General features: G+C 40.9%; 1 protein-coding gene across 1 annotated transcript in view; it reads left to right on the top strand.

Annotated features, from left to right (window-relative positions):
* Positions 1-16,435, top strand: part of LOC148590450 (translation initiation factor eIF2B subunit gamma-like) — a 95,081-nt gene that overhangs the window by 1,956 nt on the left and 76,690 nt on the right. Inside the window, exon 3 of the mRNA XM_088539035.1 lies at positions 959-1,098. Coding sequence (XP_088395161.1) covers positions 959-1,098 — 140 coding nt within the window. The remainder of the gene's footprint in view (positions 1-958; positions 1,099-16,435) is intronic.

The following is a 16,435-nucleotide window of genomic DNA, read 5'->3' as shown; positions in this document are numbered from 1 at the left end:
TTGCTCTGAGTAGGTCCTACAGTTTGTTTTGAGTCCGAGTTGGCTTCCCATATAGGAGAGGGTACCCATATACAGATACCAAACTGCCCCACAACTCATGTTTGCAGCTTCTTCATTTTTTCTGTTAACAGGTTCATTATGACTTGGGTTTTAACATACACTAAAAACAATTTGTGTATTTTTGGCTTATAACAGAAGCTTCCTAGGCTTATGGCTATGTTTTTTGCTGTATTTGTCTGTTAAAATCTCACAGGTTTATGATGATATGTTTTGTTTTATTTTCTGTTTCAAGGTAAATTGATGGTTAGACTCTTCCTTTTAATTCCAGTTCCTGAGGCCAGAAGAAAAGATTTCATGTTGTTCTCTTTCTAAATATTTTCTCCACAGCATTTCAATTGTCACATTCTTTGCTTTCCAAATATATTTTGATATCATTATTGCCATACTTCAAATATGACCCACCTGTTCTCTTTTGTAAATTACTTTCCAAGCTGATACAAGAAAGTGATTTGAGCAATAAAATGTTGTGGTTGGTGGTGTTTTCCAGAGAGCTACACAGGACTAAGATGGGCAAAGGATGGAGATCTAAATTGTCAGTGGCCTTAATGCAGGGTCTTATGGTGGCATTCCTCAATTCATATTCCTTGAGAAGATAGTTGGAGAACATTTGCTAATGGTAGAAAATGTCTTTGTCCTGCTACCCCTTATGTCACTTTACATGTCAGTCTGTCCCTTTGAGTAGACTCCCTGCAAAGCAGAGATTTTTTTCATCTTCATTAGGATCTTCATTGCCAGACCTATTATTACCAAGAGAGCTTAGTTCCCTTTAGAACCAAATTATGTGACTCAAGCCTTTCAACAATCCCATCAGGCTTCAAAGTAAAAAGTGAGCATGCCTTATTCATTATAAATACGTTGGTGTCTTTGCTTGATCTCACTGTGCTTTCTTCTGTCCCAGAGGTCATTGTGATTACGAGGAAGGAAATCCAAAAAGTGTTAAACCTGGACACAAAAATGAAGCTGGATTTTGTGTGCATCAGTGACAACATGGACATGGGTACAGCAGATTCACTGAGGCATATTCACCAGAAAATTAAGGTATGGTTGTCTCTTCTTGTTTTTTAACCTGGACTAGAAGACATTCATTCAAAATAATATCTTCCCCTCTCTTTTTTTTTTTTTTAAATCACACTTATATGGTAGATCTTCTAAAGCATTTAATAATAGTGCAGGTAACTGAATTTCCTTCTTTTCAGAAGATCTGAATTTTGTCTATGTCATTATTCCAAGGGGAAATCAAACAAGGCTTCTAAACGACAGCTAGAAAGGCTGGAGCAGGTCTGGGCTTGGCACTAACCTGCTTCTTAGTGGTACCTTTCTGTCCAGTTAATAAAGATGTTGCACCTATTCATACAGTTTTTGGTATGATGCATGATAGCTGTTGTCCAGCTAGTGCTTGGGTAAGTAGAGTTCTGCACAAATACTCATTTTACTCATTAGGCAATTAGCTGATATTTAAAGAAAACCAGGTTCAATTCTTGGCCCCATGACAGACTGCCTGTGCAGTTAGGCGAGTCACTTACTCTGTGCTTCATCTCCCTACTTTTCTTGTGCTTTTGTTGGCTTGGTCACATTGTAAGCTTTTACATTAATAGCGCTCCAAATTTCATAAAGGGCTGTTTTTCACAGTTGGGTGCTGTTCTAGAACTGTGCACTGAATTTTAACTGCTGACTACAGAAGTAAAAATACTTCCATGTAAGGCTGAAATGCTGCTTGGAATTCTTGCCAAGATTAGGGGTGGAATTTTGTTTCTGTGGTTGTCCTTTGTAACCTTTCTGATTTATTTCCTATCTGTTTAGGTCATCTTAGCCAAATTGTTCAAATAAAAGTTGTGACAGAGTATCAATGGACCATTTAATGTCCTGAGGTGTCTTTTGTCTTCAGACTCTTTTTGAAGGTAATAAACCGCAGGATAACAGGCTGTGTACTCCTGAGAGGAAAGCACCAATCAAGACAAGATGAGACTTAGCAGGAAAGTGTGGTATAATGAGACTTATTTGGCCAGAGATTAATGCACAGACTGGCATGATTCAGTGAGCCAAGAGAAGGTGCAAAGAGGAGAAGAAAAAGCAACAAAATGATATTTTTACTTAACTGAAGGTTTCTGTCATCTGGAGAATTGCACTCTGTCACAGCTCAGTTTGGTATTATTTTTAACTGGGCATATGCAATAAGGAGGTAGCTGTCTGCACTGCAAATGGTGGCCAAGGTCGAACAGTTTTAGTGCCTGATCAGAGTGGTAAGTCCAGCTGCCTGGGCAGATCTCTTTTTGGCAATTCTGGCAGCTTTGCTGAGAAGGCCTGAGGTATGACAGTGAAGAGTGCAAGAGTAAGAAATGGAGTAGAAAACTGACTGTTTCTTCTGAGCAGAGACAGTGTTGGTTTGTGTTTATTCTCCCCCCAAAAAAGTTTTGGAGAACATGGTAGGTGGTAGTGGGAAACGCACAACTTTTCAGTGAACTATGTATGAATGTCAGCAATTGTTTATGCACTTTTTATTTTGTCTTGCTTGTCTGGCCAAAGAGGACATAGTGCTCTCTTATTTGAAAACCCCTATAACTAAGTTCTTGAGCAAATTGCTGTGTTGTGTATTTTGGAGTCATTCCATTAGTAAATGCATACCCCTCATATGCTTCTTACAGGATATATCCTCTCCTGTCTGATACAGGTGAGAGAACTGTGCAGTACAGGCAGATGAAAAGCTGCAGTATGTTGGCTATATCTGTGGGATAGAAGGAGAGGATTCTTGCTGAAGAATGAATTTCCCCGGTAAAAACAACTGCTACTTGTGGCCGTAGTTTGCTGGCAGACTTTTTCCAGCCCATGCCAAAAGCCTCATGAGGAGCTTAAACTGGTTGCTGAAACTTTTATTTGTCGCAAATTGAGTTAATTGCCCGCAGACAGAAGAGCAAGTATGCTCAGTAAAAATGAGGTAACATGGCACAGTATAGCATGCCTGTGTGCAATGCAAGTGACGTGGAGGAAAGCCAAGATTGTAAATGCGCTCTAAAAAAATATGTCTAAGGCAAGCTGAAAGGCTGATCACAAATCTTGAGATGCACATAGATATTGGGCCACTCTGAGGAGTAAAGCCTCATGACTTTCTGCTTCCTCTTGTATTTAACTGAGGGATTCCACCTGCGTAGCACTGCTATTCACTATGCCTGCTTAAGCAGTGTTTTTTTTTTTGCTGTGTTGCACCTTCATCAATAAAATTTGATACTGTAGAGATTAGATGTTGAGATTAGATTTACAGAATTGCATTCAGTAGTAGCGTAAGAATGCATGTGTGCAAAGCCTATGGAGGCTGAGGGAAGATAGTTTTCATTTTGTTTTATCACTTTTTTTGTGTGTTAGCTGTTTTGGGTAGGTAAGACTGACCGTCTCTGTTCACAGGAACAAGCAGCTGACTCCGCCAGACTTAGTGTTTCCTGGTTGTTCAGAAGTTGCAAGAGAGCAAAGGAAACCTGTTCAAGTTTCCTGTTTGCTCTTTGCCTACTCTATGCACACAGGCTTTTTTGGACATATTTGCTTCATGAGTTGATGTAGTAGATGTGTGTTCTTTGCTCTACTGGAATCTTCCTGTTGTTTTTGGCTGTCTCAACCTACAACTGATTGACAAGGTAGCAGCTTTATTAGGTGTTTTATATTCATTACAAGTCTGAATGTATCCTTTTCTTGGATCCTTCCCACAACAAAGATACTGTGCTAAACTTAGTGCTTCCTAATGAGAAGTAATGAACAACAGAAAGCTTGGTCCTGTAAGTTGTACTTTGTGTGTTTCTAGGCCTGAGTGTCAGACTAACCTCTTCTTTCCCAGTTGTTTTTTTATTGACTTGTTACTGTGTTTTCTAGGACATTCAGTTCTGGTGTCTGAATAGTTAACAACAGTAGTAAGTTTGACTTTGCTACTCAAGGTCTGAGAACTGAGGCTTAGGGAGATGAAGTGACCTATTTAGGATGATTTAAAAAGTTCTGTAAAAGCACTGGAAGCTGGACACATATCTCAAATCTCTCTTAGTTTTATGCACAAATCTGTCTTTACTATGTGCAAATTGCACCGTTCCTCTACCCTGAAAAGGCCAGCAAGACAGGAGATTGAGCACAATTGCTTTTAATGGAAAGTGCTGAAACAAACTGTAGTAGAGCTGCAGTCCAATTTCTGAACAAAAGTTTTTTCCAGTGTGTGCTGGAGTGTGACTTTAAAATGGTCCTTAGTGTGATACAGTGTTGGTCTTAAATTAAGTAACTGAAAATTCATTTTGCAACATATGCGATAGAAACTGATAAAGAATTTTTGTGTTTGTTCATATTAATCTTTAATTGGATAATAACTTAATGCAAAACATTAAGTGTTTTATTAAACTACAGCACTTAAAATGACCTGATCAAAAAACAGAAGGTGTATGTAGCAGCTATTCATGTACCTCCTAAATGTTTCCTCTTGTGTAACTGTATGAAAACTGTACAAGAACTTTGTGACAGCTACTGGTCTGAAACTTTAGCTGCTTTCCTGTCTACAATCACAGTGTTTCCTAGAATGCCGTCAGTTTGAGAGCACTGATGCAGCCTGTATCCTCTACAGCAGCTTCTATGGCTATGATTTTAAGGTCTGCTCTTCCCATTTTTGGTTATAGTTAAGTAAATTCATTACAGGAACACATTTTTTATGCCTTCTGACTTCCATTTTTCTTTGGGTCACTCACTCATGCATTTATACCAGAATAACTCTGAAGTTTCAATGCAAGCTCCAGCACTTGAGCTTTGCCGTGTCTGCAGCATGGAAGTGAAAGAAGGTGAGGGTCCAGCAAGACTTCCCGGATGCAGAAAGGGACACGATAGTAGATGTCTTCTGCTTGCTGTCTGACAGGTTCTGAAAAGCTCTGTATGTAAGGAAATGGAAAATACCCTTCACTAAATCTTTTAAAGACAGCAAAGAGCTATGGCAGGCCCAGCATCTTTGGATTATAACAAGCAATAAATAAAGAAAGCAGCTGCATCCTTAGATTCCAAATTGCCAAAGCATTGCAGGCATGGGAAGCACATAGTTTGTGTAGTTTGTCAAGGCACTTGTGGAGTTTGCAAGGGGGAAGAAGCAACTTGCCTTCCTAAGAGTCAATTTCTCTAGAAGAAGCTCTCTTTAGGCACAAACAGGAAAACAGTTTGGATGTAGGGATGTTGCTTTTTTACTGTGAAAGTATGTGGTGTTTGAAGACTAAGGGCTTTTAAATGAGATCAATGCTAGGCACATTTTAAAAACAGAGTGACCCTTCAGCATACTGCTCTGAGCCATTAGTAATGTTGCAGGTGTGACAGCAGATGCTTCAGTATTCAATACTCAGTATAATATTTGTTAACTTCTACATGCCTTTTTTTAGTGTCCAAAGCCTCCCAGCTGCTGGGAGCAGTTGGGAAGGGACTTTATTTATTTATTTTCATTCTAAGTCATATAAAATTGATTTCTCCTCAGTAACTGTCTCCAGTCCTTGTTTTTGATTTTCATTGGGAAGCAAAAATGGCTGGAGCATTCAGGTGACTTGAACCTGAAAAACAAGGAAATCAGTAAGAGGCCTCACAGTGCCAGAGTTGATACCTGATAAGCGTTTCAGCAAGAGAGAAGGTGCAGGTGCTGTCTGCAGCAGGCAGTAGAAGAGGATGCAGTCTTGTTTTGTAGGCAGCTCATCTTGTAGTGGTGACTTTCTTTCTGTGATAGTGGTCTGCAGACTGCTTCTTCAAATGTTAACTTATTTTGATGTCTCCTGAAACCTTACGTAACGTAATTACACAACTTGCTTAGGAAGGCTTTTGCTCTAGCTTTGGGATGCTTTTATCAAGTTGTACTGTAATGCATTCTAATATGTCAGTTAAGGCTTCTGTAGGGTCCTTCTCTCCTATGTGTTCTCTAATGTCTTCAGCTATTTGGGCTCTACCACCATTCTTGAGAATCTTCTCCTTCAGAAGATCGCAAGGTCAATTTGCAAAATACATGTCCCATGGCCTGCTATATTATTGCACAGTAATAGTGACAGGTCTTTGGTAACACAGGCCTCCCACTGCTGGGGATTAATACATTCTATTTAAGCCAGGAGCTGAATAGTAAATTACAAAGTCCCAGCATATACTAGTTGAATGTGGGGTGATTGTGAGCATGAAGAGCTAAATGTAAGACTAGATTATATTGGGAAAGTGTGCTTTGACAGAGATGAGAAATTATTAATGCTGTGGATGCAGTGGAAATGCAGTGGAAAGAATTTGCCAGAATACTCTATAGGTCTGGAACTCAAATGTATATTCAAAAAAAAGTGAATTCAAATGGGAACAGATGCAAAGAAGGGCTGCTGAAAAAAGGCGGAGGATGGAGAGTTTTTATTAAAAGTTTGACATTTCTGTGGCAAAATCAAGGAAATGTACTTGCTCTCCCTATTTTGGGAAAGGGAAACAAGCACTGGGAGAACAGATAAGATATTCAGGATTACATATAATGGTGGAGCAAATATAAATGGGTTTGAATTTGCTTGAAAAAATATAGAGTGAAAATTACAAAAAGGTTTCAATCAATCAAAGCAGAATAGGGTCGTGGAACAGTCCTCCAGAAGGAGTAATCAAGACCAGAAAAACCCTTATTTTAAGCCGGAGTGAATATTTTTTTCTATAATAAACTAAGTAATTTGATACCTGCAATGGCAGGAGGCTAAGCTGTGACTCGGGAGACCCCTTTCAGAACTGTGTTTCTGTGACCTTCTCCTTGTACCATTCATCAAGCTGCTGCAGAACTCCTTGCGAGTTGTAGGTTACTCCTGACCAAAAAAGAAGGAAAAAAGTCATCGTAACTTACAAATGAGTTCCTGTGAAATTTAGGCCTCCCTAATATTGGGCCATTTTGTTTGAGTGCCAGGTTTTACCAGACCCAACAGCCGCTGTCTGGCGCCACCTCTCAGGCTGGGGCCTCTCCAGGCAGCAGGTTGAGAAACCCGATTAAATCATGAATCTGCATTTCAAGCTGAAACAGGAGGTGGGTTGGGTGTGCCTGGATCAAGCATTTGTCTTCACTGCATCTATATTATTTTCACCTTCTGTTAAGCATTTCTCTCCCTTGTGTCACTCAACTATACCCTGTTTGGTGATTAAAATGTGGTATTTCAGAAGAGTAAAAGCAATGGAACAATTTCACATTTTCCTTCCTTGATGAGCCCTTAGTTGCGTTAATGGAACCCTGACTAATATGCTGTGAATTAATCAGCATGCCTCCTGCTACTATCACTGGTGAGTGCTTGTGTGTGGAATATCTCATCTCAGGTGGTCCACCTGCTTTTCCCTGTTTCAAAAAGCAAGATTGGAAAGTAATACAGCTCTTAAAGCAAAAGAAAACAAACCCTATAAAGCCACCAAAAAGAAGAAGAAGGAAAGAAAGAGAATGTCTTTGAGCAAATAAACAAAGATTGAAACTCCAGATCCTCCTGGTATGTGCATCTTTGGGAGCCATGTTGTGGAAAGGGTGATGTCACGGTGGTGGTCTGTGTGCTGCTGAGGGTCACTGATCCGTGCAGTCTTGGACGGCATGGCTAAGCGCTCCACTTCCTCTGTTGAAAAATCTCCTTTCCAAACACATGATGTAAGTAAGCTTGCTGTAATGACTGGAAGGTGGAATCTGAATCCTTTCGGTACAGCTGAGTAGCGTTTGGTGAGCATGGAAGGAAAAACTTCAGTCCCCGTAATGTATGGCTATGTATTTTTGTACTGTCAGTGAAAATAAAAAACGAATGAAATGCGTTTGTAAGAGACAAACAAGGTCTGTAGATCTGGCAGCAAATACTGTTTGCTGTGTCTGCCCAAATTACAAATAAAATTGCTCTCTCGCCATCTTTTTTTGTCTCTGCCCTTCATGGTTGTGGCAGCACATTGCATGGGGAAAAGCAGATGAATTGGGTGGCAGCACACAGGGTATGTAACATCTTGTCTCCAGTTCTACCTCTGATTCAGTCCAGATTGAAATTTACCACCATCGAGGTATTAGGCAAAATTAATTACTAATTAACATGCTCAAGTCTCATTCCCAAAGCACAGCTGATCGTTACGCACGTGTACTGGCAGGTACTCAGACTGGTGCAAGTAGGAGTGATACAGCACTGCCTGATTGATACCTGCTGCATGAATTATGCTCAGCACTCTGCTCTGATCTTCAATTTTCCTGGCAGTTGAGGGAGTTAGAGAATTCAACTTTTTTTTTTTTTTTTAAGTTACTGAGCTTTAAAAGTATGTAGCCTTTTTTTTTCTTTTTCTTTTTCCTCCTTCCAGTTTTTACTATGGGTCAGGATTAAAACAGCTGAAGTTTGAATGAGGCAATTAGCTCCACAGGTTGGGATCCAGAGTGGTTATTAGGGCATTTGCTCTAATGAGAGCAAATTAGAAGGATGCTGCAGCTGAGAAGGATGCTTCCCATTATACACACAGGCAAAAAATATGCACAGACTTTAGGTGTTTTGCAACAAGAGTCACTGACAGACCCGAGATGCCTGTCAGTTTTAATTGCTGCATCTCTCACGGCGTGTCCTTATCCTTTCTGAGCTCCTGGCAGCTCAGGGCTGTGCTTATTTTGTTAACCAATACCTCTTGTTTCCATGTGGAAATTAATTGTCACCATTTCCCCCTTTATTACAGTGTATGTTTTCATTCAGATCCTCAGTGTGCTGATGAATTGCACCAATTCTGCCTGTTTTAGTTGCAGACATAGTCAGCACTTCGCACATGTGTATAATTAAAATCATTTTCTTAAAAGTATTCTTGTAAGTCTCTTCTGTTTTCCGTGAGCTACTGTTAGTTTCCATTTTGTGGATGTAAGTAAAATTAGTGTGTTTTGTCGTTTTTTAGTTATAAAACATCTATTAATTTCCCTATTTAAAGCATATACAGTCTCTGATAATACTGTGCTGTGTGTAAGGGGAAAATTAAAGTTTAATATGATCTCAGTGTTGTGCTTTTTGTACTTTTCTGCTTAAAGTGTAGCTTTCATGGATGTGAGTGCAAAGAAGTCACTTTCTAATCTGAAGTTCTATTATTTCTGACTTGTAACTTCTGATCTCCTTGGTCCTTCCCCATAAGTAGGGCCTTCCTAGCATCAAGTATGATGTGATGCTTGCAAGGAGGGGTTCACCTGCGACTTTCTGAGTAATGTTCTTGCTCTCTGCAGCCTTTTTTTCCTTTGTTTTGAGCCTGCATGACTTCTGTTTCCCCCCCGAGCAGTTAGTTTATGGGTCTTGATAGCCATGCTCTCATCTGAAGCTGGGATTTCCTTGGAAGTTGTGAGCTGTTCAGCTGCCTCAGTTTTACTACAGGTGATGTTTCTTAGTGAGTATCCAGCCCTCAAACGGCAGGATGGAATTGTTCCGATCAAAAAATGGCATTCGATAAGTTTGTCATTCTGCTTACTGGGGAATGTGAAAGGGAATAGTTGTCAAGCATCAACCCGTGGACTTACTGTGTTAAAAGAGGGTTTTTCCTCTGATGGTTTTGCAGCCTGGTGCAGTAGTGAGTTCCTAATGGTTATAGGAATAAGAGGATAGATACAGGAGGTGATGGGAATAGTATAGGTTATGGGATTTTTTTTTTTTTTTGAGTCTTGCTAGAAAGCAAAAGAGCATCAAGTATCCGTATTTTCTTGAAGTAAATTTACGTATTATTTTTGCAATATTTTATTAGCTCCTTTGAGAATATGGTGAGGATCTGGGATGTAAACGAGCAGTGCTGGAAAAGTCAGTGGAGTTCTTGACGTTTCGATAGCCTGTTTGTCATAATACCGATTGCTGCAGACCAGATACCACAGGAAAACTGGAGAGGTGCTACAGGAGAAAAAATACACCTGCATAGTATTAGATGGGGAAAAGCAGAGTGGCAGAGTGGTTCCTGAAGGCGTGTGCTGTGTGTCTTGGTTTTCAGTAATATTCTGGTTTGAGACTGAAAGGAACCATTAAGATCCTCTAGTCTATAGGAGCATTTGCTCTGAGTAATTAGAGCTGTTAACCCCCAGACTTGTGGATGAGTTAGAGAATGCACTTTTCTAAAAGGCAGCAAGTCTGTAGTCGCATGTGCTTATTGAGGAAAAGTCTATTAGTGTAAACACATTTTATGGTTTGTTCCAGATGACATTTATTCTCACTCTGAAAACACTTCATCTTTTATTTCCAGTTTGAACACTGCTGATTCTGATTTCTAGCTGTTGAATCCAGCCATTCCTGCGTGTTGCTTCGTTGCTAAAATATCCTTTGCAGGCTGTGGGCAAGGGTCGTCTTTCTCCTCAATAAGTTGAGCCGGTTGAGCTCCATTAGGACTAGTTTTTATTACTATTGTTTGCATGACTGCAGCACCTGACTGCCTAGGGCTCTGCTTACATTAAGTGTTAAGCCTGGGCTTGAGCTCTGGGCTTTGGCAGCAAGCCGGCTGCGCCGCTGCTCCTGGGATTGGAGTCTGAGGGTGGATTTCTCCTTTCTGCTCGTGTGAGGCAGAGTCCAAGATCAGCTGTGCGGTGGCTGTTAGTGCTGCCGGACGGGTAGTCCTGGGAACCTTCCTTCCAGGAACAGGAGAGCTCTGTGTGTCTCTGGAATTTTCCTCGCTGCAGAGAAGAGGTCTGGATGGTCTGCACTAAGTAAAGGGAGAATTCTGCTTGCCCCAGAAAGCCTCCCTGAGCTGGGCAGTTCTGGCCCTGGATTATGGCATACTCAAGCCCTAGATCTGGCTTTTAATGGTTTGTATAGGAGACGGATCTGGGCTTCTCACCCGAGCTTTAGCCTGATGGCTCTCATGAGTGATAGTGACCTCGTTCTGGATGCCTGGCCTTAAGTAAGGAAAAACAGTCCCTTCTGCAGACTGCCTAGCACCTGAATGCAAACCCAGGAGATAACTGCCCTCAGAGAGTTGAGGAAGCGGGTAATAAAGACACTAAATAGTACATGTTGGTATGTTAGGGCAGCATCCCAGCACGCTGGTGGCCTGATGACTGTCACTGTTCTGTAGGTGCAACAGTAGCCAAGCTCTATTCAGGATAATAATGAATTCATGAAAGACATTCATGATAAATACCGTGCCAGCTTGCAGGGGTACACGGAGCGCTCGGAGCGTGCCAAGTGCATTGCTATTGATCTAAGACAGAAACAGACCTTTTGCTAAGTGAATGATCAGTGAAAGGAATAGGCTCTCAAGTGGAAGGTAAGTGACTTGCTCTTGATGTTATAGAAGGTGGGGAACCAGTGGAAAAGGCTGTTGTGCCTGGAGGAGGAAGCTGGGAAAAGATTGTTGGAATTCTGCAAGTGTGGCAAGATTGCATTAATCAGAACTGGAATAAAATATGGATTGCAAAGTTTATATCCCAGACCACCTGGTTTACTGTTCTGCAAGTTTATGATATCAAAGTCCTGCTTGAAAGAAAAATTCATATTAAGTTTATGAATTTATGTAAGTTTGTATGTTGGTACTGCTGATGGTTGTACTTTTTCCACCGCACAAGTCAGTTTTAGCACTAAGTAACAAGACTTCCTCCTGGGAGGAGACAGGATGCCTGCAGGGCTTGAATATCTTTCCTGTTCTGAGCTTATATATATGTAAATTAAAAAATATTGATTTTGGATGCTAGGTCATGAGATGTGAAGATAATGTAAAATAGTGTTTTCATTGTAGGATCCCATCTGATACAATGCATAGGATGAGCCATATGATGGGAGCAGGGTTAAGTTTCCTCCCCAGCTCCTGGCATCTGTCTTCCTGCTCTGTTAGAGAAGATAAGCAGTGATGCTGACAGGTTACGTATGCAAAGACATTCACATTGCCTTAAGATATTTTCACCTGATGAATTTAGGGCCATCCAAGAAACTAGAAGAGACTCCCTTGGCTCCTGAATTAGACTTTGCTAGTTAAAAACAAAAAACAACAACAACCCCCCCGCCCCTAAAAAAAAAAGACATCACTTTTTAAGTTTAAGACACTGCTTCCCCCCAGAAAGCGGGGGGGGGGGGGGGGGAAGCACCCAAAAAATCCTCCTTCCACTTTTTGTTGGGGAAAGGCTGCTTCTGCATTCTAGATTGAGGAACAAGCTGGTCCATCCCCAGTTTGACATCCTCTGAAGAGTTCCAAAGGTGCTAGTCTGCAGCAAACCTGCTCTTGCAGGGTGAGTGCATAGCAGATGAATGTTTTATATCTGCTAAGTAAGGACTAAATCGTTTGCTTCTGAATCCTGCTATCAAGGTCATCAAAGCAGAGTGGGAATTCCCAGCCAAAGGCGGTCATTATAGTTTGGTAGCTAACAAGATCCTGCAGACATCAAAAATAAATGTGGTTCCCTGCTCCAGTTACAGCAACAGCCAAAAGGCTTCAAAGAGGTCACAGGTGTGGAAATTGGAGGGCTTGTAATGGAGAGTGAGATAAAAAGGGATTCTCTAAAGCCTTGGATGTAACTCTCTGATCTGAACCATGGTGACTAATGCAATTGCTGGGAGGTATCTCTGGCTTTGCCTAGAGCAAGCTAGCAAGTAATCAAAATGTTTGCCTGTAGCCAAACTGTTTCTGCCTTTCTATGCTTTAGAATAATAAAAGCATTATGCAGAAACCCCACTGTTAATGCAACATACGAGTGAAGTTCCAGGCTATTGTGTACATCAACTCTCAGCCTTAATACCAGCAGTAATTATAACTTATTCCTCCCTGCACGTAGTATGGTGACACCCCAGGAAATGATGCAGAGCTCTCTGTTTGTGCATGCGTTGACTTAGGCTGAGTGTAGGAACAAAGTCCATCTAATCCCTCTTGTTTTTCACCCCCTCTTTTGTTTTTCCCTTCCCGTCAAAGTGTCAGCTGCAATACTGTGCAATTGGAAACTTTTATCATTTAACTGCCATGTTTTGTCTATCCTCAGTCCTGTTAGAAGCTGGTTCTGCTGCGAGTGGATATGTTACTACTTTTCTGTTTGTAATGCAAACTGACATTTGTTTTTCTCTTTCTCTTGAGGCTGATTTTGTTCAAATTAGAGATTTCCTCAGAACATATGTTTTCTCATTTTCTCCTCTGTAGTTTTTGAGGCCCCTCAGCAGTTTAGGCTACAAGGTCCTGCCCTTGTCTGTACTTCATAAAAAAAAAAAAAAAAAGAAAAGAAAAGAAAAAAAAAAGAAAAAAAAAGTTAGTGAACACCATTAAAAAGTCAGCTTTTGCTGCCAGCTATCTGTGGTAACCTTGATATCTCCTGTTTGAACAGAAGGGATCCAGCAGTCATTTCTGAATGTGAAAGAGTTTACAGTGTTGCCTTTGGTATGTAGGGTGTGAGCAAGTCCAAGGCTTTTTGTTTATGCTGGTATATTACAGCATATAATTGCACTCATCTTTTGATCTATGGTAAGAATTAGTTCCATTGAAAACATATTTTCTATTTTTAAATCAGTTGTCTTGAACTGTGTTCTTGAAATGTTCTGCCTTTTGGTTTTGTTTTCTTTTTTGCATAGATGCTCCGTGTTGTGCTGGGTTTAATATAATTGTTGACATGTTGGTTTGAGGGTTTTTTTTTTCTTTCTTTCTTTTTAATAGTGCTTTAGCCTGTTTTGTATGACTTGCTTGATGTTTCGTGTTACAGTGTGTTATTCATCCAGACTGAAGGTGTGTGTTGTCTCATGGCATCTGAGTACCTGCAGTTTGGAAAGATCTGTCGGGTAATGCAGTGGTATTACCCAGAGTTAGAGGCAGAGATGGTATATGGAGGCCTTAAGTGCTCTGTTCCCTCTCCTGACTAGAGGGAAGTGTCTGTGCTCAGTGTGGGCTGAGCTGGAAGCCCAGGGGTCCTTCTGTGCTCGGGACAGAGGGAGAAACACCTTGAAATTCAGATTGTAGAGGCGATAAATTGACTGCAGGAGCCACTTTCTCTCCACTGATTAGAGGCTGAGTTTCTAACTTGAGTTTCCCTCCTTGTAAATCCAAGGTTAAATGGTATTATTGAGGCCTAAGTGACTCTTCATTGGACACTTCTATATTCTGCTGTTTCCCTTGGTTCTTGTGATGCCCCAGAGAACACGATCTGGTTACAACGTGCTGGGGCTGCTCCACCGGTATCATAGTAATATTTCAGCGTCCCCTTGTCACCCATAGTCACTCCGTGTCTCTTTTCTTAAAGGTGGGTCATAGTTTCTTTATGATGGAGATTTTTTTCTTTAGCTCGGCCTGTTCAGCTGCTGCTGTTATGGAGTTCTGGTGTGAAGTATTAACCAAAATGCTGCAGCCATTACCCGGTCTTCCTTATGTCCCTTTCCTCATGCTGCCCCATGGGTGCAGTGGGAGTTGAGGGTGCTGTTTGCAAGCCTTTGTGCAGGTACTTTTCTTCCTTTGTGGTGGTTGTGCTTGGGGTGTGTGCTTGCTTGCTGGTTTTCTTCCCTTTTTTTTTTTTTTTTAAATCAGTTCGTGTTGATTCTTATCTTGTGTTTGTATAATAGTTTGGGGTTGATGTAATCGTCGTTACATATATTTCATTAAGAGATGTGTGGCTCTTAGGTGTTTGCATAATTCATGAAGTCAAGTATGTTCACATACCCCTGTCAGCACAGGAGCGCGTGCAGGACCCACTTCTCCTCTTTGTATCAGTGGTTCATTGGGAAGGTGTGCTGTATTTATACGGCCTGTATAGAAGTATATACTTAAAGAAAACATAAGCTCTACCATTTATTTTCGTTCTACTCCACCCGCCCTAAGAAAGTGAAGAAAAACACACACTTCTGCTAGGGTTCTAGGATAGTTTATTTTTTCATTCAGCCATTAGTTTATTCGTTCAGGAGTTGTACACTGGAAAAAAAAGTGCATCCCGTAGACAGTGAGGGCTTTATTTATGGGGGTGGTGGTGTTTCAAAGGGGAGGCTGTCAAGTCCCAAAAGAGCCTTTCATGGTGTATTCTCAGCGTGCTTCTGAGGCCGCTGCTCTGCTCATCAGGAGCAGAGGCAGAAATGTGGGCTTTACAGAGCAGCCGTGTGTTCCGCTGGTCCCCGCGCTCGCTGCCGTTTATTTACATATTGGGAGAGTAAATGGGGAGAACAGATGGCGACCAGACATTTGGTGGTTCTGTTCCCCTAGGCTCCTCGGGGGTCTTACATTCAGTTCTTGCAAAAAGGCTTGTCCTATAGTGAGGAGGGAAAAAAACCCGGGAGCCCGCTCACAACTATGAAAGGCTTGTTGGGATTTTACTGTAGTGAGAGATTAAAGCACTTAGTGAAATGAGAAATAATCACAAGATTTGTTTTACAAGTCCAGTAATTGTGGCTTAAGATAAATCCCCCGGTGTGTCTGTGTTTCCCCCCACTGCCACCCACCCCCCAGGGATTCGAAGGCAGAGATTTCTTCCGTCTACAAAATGAGTTTGAAAAGAAGCAGTTTCTTTATCCAGGTCCTGGGTACATTTTGGCCTTTTCTCCAAGTGTTGTAACTCATTTGTGCTCTTGTGAATGCTGAATATCTGAAATTTTTGTAGGGTTTTTCAGGGTGCCTAATATGTGTTATGTTTGTCACTATCTGCAGCTATGAAACTGAAGTTTTGCTTCTATATGAAGATGGATGATTTTATCCCTTGTTTTTGCACACTAAGATATCGATCTGTTCCAGAGCTGTTCCAGAACTATTCCAGAGTAGTGGACAGCTTACTGTTTTTTTGATATTTTGTTTTTCCAGTATGTGCAAGTTGTTTGTGTTAGGCCAGTGATAATTAAAATACTTCTCCGAGGCACAACCATAATATAAAATACACATTTTGAAAATATGTTAAAAGGGGAGCAAGTCTGGTTTGGATGTGTAAAATTCTCAACCTGCACCTTATTGCTTCCCACAAAGCAACCTCAGCGTTTCTCAGTAAATTGGGGAGAAGTCACATGAAAACTGAAGGGCCTGACCTTCTGTGCAACATGCCAAATCAGCACCTCTCAGTTTGGAACAATGAATTCTCATGAGTTACCAGTAACACTCAGAAGCTTCCTTCCATTGTAGGAGAACCTGTCAAATAAGGTGTATAGCAGACCTCAGTTACTCTTATCTACAATATGGAATCTCCTAATACTAGGTTAAAATTTGTAAAGCAAACCTTCCAGGTCAGAGCTGAATTATTTTTCTTTCAACCATGATGGCATTTGAATTAAAAATAGAATTATTGATCCTCTATGAGTAAGTAACTCAGACTTTACCAAGTGTTTTCTAACACCCTTCCTATTAAATACTGTCTTAGAAAAGAAAGACCTGAGAAACCATGTTCCCCTCCTTAGGGAGGTTTATATATTAAATTATGGCAAAGAAAGTGAAAATGGTTTATGTCAAGAAAGAAACACTATCTTCTTGAAACACAGACAGTTGATCATTAACAAAAATAATGAGGTGG

The sequence above is a fragment of the Tinamus guttatus genome, unplaced genomic scaffold, assembly GCF_059628265.1.
Source record: "Tinamus guttatus ecotype Peru unplaced genomic scaffold, ASM5962826v1 Tinamus_guttatus_pri_ptg001340l, whole genome shotgun sequence".
Lineage (NCBI taxonomy): Eukaryota > Metazoa > Chordata > Aves > Tinamiformes > Tinamidae > Tinamus > Tinamus guttatus.
This window is presented reverse-complemented; position numbering and strand designations above follow the sequence as displayed.